This window comes from Ostrea edulis, chromosome 9 (assembly GCF_947568905.1).
Source record: "Ostrea edulis chromosome 9, xbOstEdul1.1, whole genome shotgun sequence".
NCBI classification, from domain to species: domain Eukaryota; kingdom Metazoa; phylum Mollusca; class Bivalvia; order Ostreida; family Ostreidae; genus Ostrea; species Ostrea edulis.
Genome location: NC_079172.1, coordinates 33,591,728 through 33,600,906, shown reverse-complemented (window position 1 = coordinate 33,600,906; position 9,179 = coordinate 33,591,728). Strand labels below are relative to the sequence as shown.

Genomic DNA, 9,179 nt, shown 5'->3' with positions numbered 1-9,179 from the left:
GCGCGCTACAATTCAATTGAAGAGAGCAATCATTGATATAATGCGCGCATTAAATCAATTGATGAGAGTAATAATTGAATTGATGCGCGCATTAATTCATTTGATGAGAGCAATAATTGATTTAATGCGCGCATTAATTCAATTATTGCTCTCTTCAATTGAATTAATATTATCTTTAATTCATTTGAAGAGAGCAGTAATTCTTTTAGAGAGAGCAACTATATAGGCCTAATTAAAGATATCATTAATTCAATTGCGGATATGTTATTATTGCTCTCATCAATTGATTTAATCCGCGCATTATATCAATTATTGCTCTCTTCAATTGAATTGTAGAGCGCATCAATTCAATTGTTGATCTCATTAATTAATGTGAAGAGAACATTAATTCAACTAAAACGTGCATCAAATCAGCTGAAGAATTAATGGTATCATCAATTCAATTAATGCGCACAATAATCCAGAATTGGAGATTCATTAATTATTTGAAGAGATCTTTAATTAAATTGTTGCGCGCATCAAATGAATTGATGATATCTTCAAATAATTGAAGATATCTTCAATTAGTTGGGTTTATGTTAATTTGGCGCTTCGTAAAAATGGAGGTCTCAACAAGTGGATCGGCATCCACGATATATACTGTGGCAAGGAGTTCCAGAGGGAGATAGTGGCTAGGAGAAATGAACCCTGGTAGCTTTTGATGCGACAGGATAACCAGTGGTATCTTCAATTCTGAATTTTTGCGCGCATTAATTGAACTGTTGAAAGCATTAACTATTCTGCTTAACTGATAACTGAGGACCTACTGTAACATGGATGTCCCATCCATCTTAAGGTCATCTCCAAGGACCCGTGACATTCACACCTGATGGCGAGCGTGTCACTACCTGTTTTAATGACTTAGGTCTGTCGCGGCCGGGATTCGAACCTCGACCTCCCGCATGCGAGGCGTACGCTCTACCTCTAGACCACCGCGGCGGTCTATTAGATGTCGTAAAGGAAATGTTACCGTTTTTTCTTGGATTTGTGCGACAACAGGACATTGTAATCTACTTACACAATCCTCTACAACAAATTCAGACACTAGAGGAGGATCATCCAGATTTCTTTCTAAAATCCTGTTAACGTCACCACGTTGTGAGTCGAAGTAATAGATAATGGGCGGACCTGGACAAGCGTGAAAACAAGTGGAGGATTGACCAGAAGAATAAACACGAGAACACAATAACGCTTATTTATGCCTACATACGGTATGTTCCAACGTAAAAACTGCAATGCAAGATTTCGAAAAGTTGCAATAATGCATGAGTGGTCGGCATGAATAATGCTCCAAATCTGGGCAGGAAAGGGAAACAGAAACTTGACAATAGCTTTGCTGTTTCTGTGCGGAAAGAAAATCCATTCATTGAATATCCCATTTGAAGAAATATTGAAACAGGGGCGAAATCATAAAAAAAAGCCGATGAACACCAAGCTGAAGATGTCGGACAGAAAATAATTCAAAAATCAATGCTTCCGATTGTCTTTCAAAGCCCCTAACGAGAAGTGAAAAATCAAAGTACAAGTACAAGAGATATGCATATCAGTCCACAGATGGAAAGGTGAAAATCACGATTATAGTGATCATTCCATAACCCCCACAAAGAATACAAAATTAAGAGTAAGGCAGACACGGAACCCTGGACATACCAGAGGTGGGATCAGGTGTCGAGGAGTAAGCATCCCCTGTCGACCGGTCACACCGCCGCGAGTCTTCTATCTTGATCAGGTAAAGGGAGTAATCCGTATTCAAAATCAGTAGAACCGTCGTGGTGGTCTAGAGATTAGAGTGTTCGCCCCGAATCCCGGCCTCGACAGACCTAAGTCGTTAAAATAGGTAGTGATAGTTCCATCGCCAAACGCTCTGGATTAGGTGTGAATGTCACGGGTCCTTGGAGATGACCTTAAAAACGTGTCACAGTAGGTGTGACACCCTAAAGAACCCTCACTGCTCAATGGCTGTAAGTGCCGAGCAAAGCCCTTCACCGGTCTTCGTAACGTCTCCATATGGGTGAAAAAATTCTCGAGTGAGACGTTAAATAAGATACAACCAATCAATCAAAATCAGTGTTCAAAGAACGACGTCAGTTGGTATGACAGCACTTTGTATCCACAGATGTATTTCCAAAGACTAATTACAGCAACAAGATCTTTCACCGAGGATGTGTTGAACATATTTTCATACGAACTTAGCAATTATTCACCACCTCTGTTTGATACCAACGGGGTAATGCGGGAACTACAGGTTAATTTTGCTGATGCAGTTCGGACTTTTGGCAGTTGCTCAGCAGATGAAAGATGTCCAGTTCGTCTTCTACGGAGAGTCATTGCTGCATCATATTTCATGGATCAAGGGATTTCAGGGCCGTAAATTACATGGAGGCGGAGGAGGCAGCTGCCTCCTCCAACTTTTGAGCCAAAAAAAATTAAAATTTAAAGTTCATTAGAATTTATGTTGTTTCCAATAACTAAGAACATGATACCTCCCTTAAAAAGCATTCCAAATCTTTCTTTTAGAATGAGTTAGTCAAGTAACATCTTAGAAGGCCCTAGAATCAAGGATTTTGCACGAAACGTGTTCAGTGTGCACAAAATGTGCTCAGCGTCTGGGGGCCTGGGCGGCCCCCAGACCCCCGCCTAATTTCCTGCCTCCTCCAAATTGAAGGTTAATTTACGGCCCTGGATTTACACTTGGTAAAAACAGCTCAAGTGTATGCCGACCATATCTGCAAGTAATATGATAAATCTGCCATAATTGTATTTGATAGATATGACAGTGGACCTTTCACCGTCGAAGATCCAAACCCACAGCAGACGCACAAAAGACATCATCGACACTTAAATCATCTTCAATGAAAACCATCCTTCCATATCCAAAATTAATTTGTTTCTGAGCAATTCCGAAAACACAAAGCATTTTCTTCAGCTACTTTCAGACACTTCACGATTTCGAGGTTGTACAATAACGTTAACAGGGGGTGACGCAGTCCATTTGATTGTTCAAATGACTAGAGCATCAGCCAGAAATGCAATGAAGGAAAATGTGTACAAGCTCATATACCCCACACTCCAACATTGCCTAACGATGTCTCACATAAGGAATGGTACTGCTATGATAGGACAGATGGGCTCGAAATTCTAAGTTCAAAAGGGACATAACTCCCGGAAAAATTATTGAATCAGAATTTCCTTGGAAATGCACATCTAAACAGTGTGTCCTTATTTTAAAACTACAAAGTTTCACGAAATTCTGTTGAGCAGTCTCAGAGGTGTTGCACTGACCAGAAAGGGGCTGACGGACGGGTAATAAACAGCATACCCTCGGGAGATCCGCGACTTCGTTTCGTGGGGGTATAAACAGTTTCCATCGATGGAGATACATTTTACTGGTATGGCTTTGCTATCATATGGATAACAATGGCATTCTATTCAAATCAGAAACCAAGCCTTTCTCAAAGAAGTACAAAATGTGGCTGAAAAAGTGAAGATAATGAACAGTTATCAATCTAAAAAATCCTATAAAGTTAAGGATACAAAATTGAGAGTAGGGCAAACACGCACCCTCGAATATGGATCAGGTACTAGTGCCTAGTAGGAGTAAATATTCCCTGTTGACCGGTCACACCTGCCGTGAGCTCTATATCTTAACCAAGTAAACATATTAATCTGCTGTCAAAATCAGTATGTAAAGAAAGGCCTAAAAATTGGCGCGAAATACATCAGACAGCATTCGACATAAAGACAGCCGGAACATGTATTTGTAAATTAGATCATAAAATTGTGAAATACCGACTTTACACGAGGCTGTTGAGACTCTTGTAATATTAACTTTTTTGTCAGAGGCTTGTTCGATAAAATTAATCATACACAGACCATGCTCTCATGTACTGAATCAGTTGAGAGACATAAACACCATAAGCAGGTGATAATGAAACTGCTACATAATAAGTGAAATTGATGATGGAATTGATTCAAGTCCTGTTTGTCATAAAGTTGGTGGTTCGTTTGCCATTAACATCTATGTTCAATAAGATATCCAAATATGAGGCAGATATGGAAGACTCTTTGGTGTCTCTCATTTCTAGTTCACAAGGATATACTGATTTAACACATGGATGAAAATGAGTATTGCATAGATATAACATTGTCGATATATTTAAATGTTGAGTTGAAGGCCACAAGATTTTTTTTTTCATATCATACAGAAGCTTTTGAATAAATTTTGCCTCATAAAAAAACAAGTCAACAAATAAAGGAGCACAATTCATGCCCATAGGAACTCCAACAGACTGCTAGAAGACCTAATCACTGAAGACTATGCAGATATTGTCCACGAGAAACTCCCAGCATCTTTTTTGGTATAGGGCTAATTATAATCATGTCAACAGTTTGGATTCTTGATGTCCAGAAGTAAAGATTTATATGCGTTTTCAATAGATGACCAACTTAGTCTCATCCTAAGGGCTGAACGCAGGGGTCATGAATTTCAGTTTTGGTTGAAGGCTCAATATGTTTATGCAAACATTTTGCTTACTTGATGTCCAGAAGAAAAAGATTTTCAAAGATACAATGCTAAACTTACAAGAAGCTCCACCCTGAACCCAGCGTCATGAATTTCAGTTTTGTTTCAGCTCAGTATAATCACATCAACATTATTTGACTGCTTGATGTCCTGAAGCAAAGAAAAAGATTTTCTAAGATATAATGCATTCTCAATATATGACCAACACACTTACAGCCAAGGGCCTGAACCTAGAATCCAGTGATCATGGATTTCAGTTTTGGTAGAGGGCTCAATGCACATTTTAATCACACCAACCTTTTCAGCCTCCTTGATATTACGACCCCTGGGTCGAGGCCTCTGCTGGTGGATTGTTAGTCCCTGAGGGTCTCTACAGCCCAGTAGCTAAGTACTTCGTTACTAGCTTGAAAATGCAGATGTATATTTACTTGCCGAGATAAAATTTAGAAATTCCTTTCAAAATTAATGATTATCTCCCTTGTGCATGGCTCTTATCCTTGGACGAATTTGGTTCCAGATTTTGGCACTCTAGTTTTCCTTTTAGTTCATACAAGTTTATTGTTATTTCGAATTTCCAAAATTTCGGCTTGAGCATCACTGAAGAGACATTATTTGTTGAAATGCACATCTGATGCATCAAAATTGGTACTGTATAAGTTTTACATCCAGATGTATAAAAAGATTTTCCCAAAGATAAAATGCATTTTCAAAATTGTTCAACTTAGCTCCACCCGGGGGGTTGTTTTGGTAGAGAGCTCATTGTTCATAAATAGTTTGACTGCTTTATGCCCAGTAGTTAAGGATTTTTGAAGATTAAAATTAATTTTGATGGTTTTGACCACACCTCTCAGACCCAGTGGAGACAGAGACCATTCAATTCACAATTTGTCTCCTAGGACCCATATAAATTGAATGGAATTAGTTCAGCCATTCTAGATAGAAACTAAAATTGTTCACAAGTTTATGACCAATGTAAAACAAAGGACAAATCAGACAGCATTGATTGAATCAGGTGACCTAAGAAAAAAAACCTTTGAACAAAAAGTTAACAGAATTTTAAATTGCAGATGCATTTATTTTCAGTATCAAAATTGCACTTGTTTCTAAGCTTGACAAATGAATATACAATCTCACTGAGACACATCCTAATACTGATCACACTCAAACCCACCATTATACAAGGCATACACGATTTACAAATTTAATTTAGTGCCATTTCCAGGCAGCGACTGTCACCGACACGAAAATGATGTCAGTCTTTTTCCTCTGAGAAGAAACTTTCATGTTCAGCTTGATGGCCATGATTTCTACTCAATGTTAATGTAAAGGTGAAAATCAACAACGACCCACCCTCTTTAATTTTTTGGAAAAAATAATAAATGACTCAAAAAATATTCCTCCTAACAAATTCTCAAAATCATGATTTTGAACTACTTATTCATTTATAATTTTGAATAAGATATTTATGTTTCCATCGACACTTCTTGGACATCATTATAATCATTTTCACAAGTTATTGGATTTCATTAAATTAACATTTACTAATTAAAAAATAGAATTTCGAACAGAATAAATACAGTGACAATTAAAGACAATCTACACATTGACATGACATTGGATAATTTTTTTCTACAAACTATATATATATACAGTATCTACACAACTTAGTCCTCAGTATCACAGAATGGTAGTGATTCACCACAAAAAGTAAAAATAAGTCATATATTCTGACATCTTCAACAAGTCACACCTTTAAAAAAATCCAGACACTGACTAGAATGGGGTGTTTCCTAAGACATAAAACCAACATAAAAAATGCTTTCATTTAAGTCCTTCCTGAATGTATTAGAGAGATAAAGCATATGAACTGGTACAAGAACATGGGTGTTGTTCACAATTTGCTAGTAGCATAGTACAAAACATACTAACTTGCATCTTTTCAATATTTCTTTTGCATCGTTAATGAAATAAATTTATGTACATGAAAGGATCTCTTTGTCTTGAAATGTACAGTCAATGTATATTATCATCTATGAAACTACTATGCTTCAGCAACTTGAGAAAGAAGTGAACGAAATGAGTGACCAAACCCTTCAACATGTACCCATCCAGCCTGATCTCATTAGACCAAAGTAATTTGCACTTATAATTGTACACAGTGGTTCTGATCCATTGAAGCTAACTCTCTAGTCAGGCCTAAATAATGTACAGTTGCATGTAATTGTATATGATTGTATGCTGAACCTCTCCATTGTTTGATGCAGTCAAAGTCATGGGATTCCACAAAAATAGACCCACGGGCCACAGCCACACAAAGCTCACCCGAAAAAAATCTGAAGTAGCTGTGGATTGTTCGGTGTACATTTGTCCACGTTACAGACAGGTAATCAGAATGGGGAAAATAAAAACAATGGGCAAACTTTGATCTAGGTAGCTCTCTGAAGCAACTGGCTCAGACAAGCAAAAACATTCTGTTCAGGATTTCAACCCTAACAGAATGCTATACACGTGGCAGAGGAAAATAATTTAGCACTTGTTTGAGTATTATCATTTCTTATCAAGTAAACTTCAAAATATACATATTCTTACAGAGCACATGTTATAGGAGGGCTAGAGAAACCTTGTCTTCTCTCTTTCTGGAATGAAGAGACAAACGAAATGTATTCAAAAGACAATGCACAGTAAATATAGCTGCACATTTTCAGATCTACACATAGTTTCAAGAAGTTCCATTTTCATATAAAATGTCCATGGTTACTCTCTTGTTGTTCTTCAACATGCTGTATTGTTGGCATGGTAACCACAGCACAAGTCTCATTGGTGTATTTCTTCACAAAATACCCTGAGAAGTTAAAATATCTCCATGGTAATTAATTCTTTTCACCAGTTAGCCAGTCCTGGTTTGTTCAGAGTCATGAAGTAAATCTGGCAGCTAGAACCAGACCTCATCGACGAAAAGAAGACCTTCAAATAAAAAAAGAACAATAAATATACTGAGTAAGCACTCATTTTTTGCAATAAGATTTTTTCTATTTTTATCCTAATTAAACAAAGACAGTTGGACAATGGATTTCAACCATACAGTAGATCACTTTCATTTCGCAACACATTTGAAGCTGCGAGTTTTCGGGTCGTGTGTGGCTTTAATGAATATTTGAAGGTATGTTTGGACACAAGTATAGTAGGAAAATATGTTAAATTTTTTTTTATATTGAATTTATGAGACAGAAACACAAGAATACACCGATATCAGGCCTCAACCGCGCGCAGCTTTTTGTGCCTCGTAAATTGAAGGGTTTTATAAGAGGTGGATCTGTAGCTCTCTGTTTCGTCACAATATTTTTTCCGAGAGCGACAGTTCTCCAGCTAGTAATTTTCTAGTCTGTCCATCTTATCTGATCACCTGAATCCACTCAAGAAAGTGGGCGGGCTGTAATCGGCCAATGAAAACTTTTGTTATATTACATCAAACATGTCATTCAAACTGTTCAATCGTCTCATTCAATTGTGTCGTCACACAACGCAATACTATATCGGGTACAGCGTTCTAATTCAAAGGTGAATTGCGATAAATCATGAATGAAAATATAAATATCAGCAATATTTGCATATTCCTTTTAAATCTAATTGCCTAATTTGGTAATTCAGTTGGTTAAAGTGTCAACTGCTGATCTGTAGAGTCCAGCAGGGGTTTTAAAAAATTCTGATCACTTTCTATTACGGCTGCATTTTTTAACTGAATAAAATTAATTTGAAAGTTTTCAATTTCAAAATATTATTGTACATATCCTCCACTTTTCATCAAAATCAAATTTCTCAGGTGTGCTATTCCTCCTTTTATTAAGAATGGTTAGTCTTACGAAATTGCGTGTAAATAATGTTCTTGTGAATAAAAATGTGATTTCAGTATACAGATATTCAAAGATTGTGTGAGAAAAATAGAAATGACTGTGTATTACCAGTGGAGTCATATCCGTGAAATTTTCTTTCCACAACACCTTATACACGTTTAGCTACACCTCCTTGGGTTCGAGTCCCAGTGGAGAAAAGATTTTTCACCACTTTTACTAATATACTCACTTTGTCATTTCTCTCACAGAGAAATTTGAGTTTCTGGGCTTTCTTGTGCATGAACACTCCATCTAGATGTCCGGTCTCAGCAGCTCGGATTTCTATGGCTTTATTTCCCCAGCCCATTATCTGACCAGTGCTGATGTAAGCTGAAATGACGTATTCATACAAAATTAAAATCTATAGACCAGTGACATATACAGATGACATTAAAATTTATAGACCAGTGACATACAAATACAACATTAAAATTTATAAACCAGTGACATATAAATATAAAATTAAAATCTATAGACCAGTGGGATCTTTATTTCGATTACAGCAAACCAGTGGGAATTCCCTTTTCCAATACAAATACATGCATCAACCACAAGTCTGTGTTAAGACTCTAGCCCTACTGGTAAGTTTCAGCCATGTGTGCAAAATCAGCTGCAGACAAAATTGATACAGAGAATTGTAAATCTCATTCAAGTCTTCATTTGTGTGTATCTGACTGAATTTTGACAAAACTTGTAAAAGGATATGGGCCAAGACCTCACAAGGGTCC

At 37.1% G+C, this 9,179-nt stretch overlaps 1 protein-coding gene across 12 annotated transcripts in view; it reads right to left on the bottom strand.

Annotated features, from left to right (window-relative positions):
• Nucleotides 1–5,615: 5,615 nt before the first annotated feature.
• The window catches only part of LOC125657510 (mitogen-activated protein kinase kinase kinase kinase 4-like), a 79,509-nt gene continuing 75,945 nt past the window's right edge, over nt 5,616–9,179 (bottom strand). For all 12 annotated transcript variants that reach the window (XM_056150319.1, XM_056150326.1, XM_056150327.1 and 9 more), the window contains 2 exons: nt 8,642–8,781; nt 5,616–7,525 (listed from right to left, as the gene is read on the bottom strand). In XM_056150319.1, the coding sequence (XP_056006294.1) occupies nt 7,442–7,525; nt 8,642–8,781 (224 nt within the window). In that variant the 3' untranslated portion in view covers nt 5,616–7,441. The remainder of the gene's footprint in view (nt 7,526–8,641; nt 8,782–9,179) is intronic.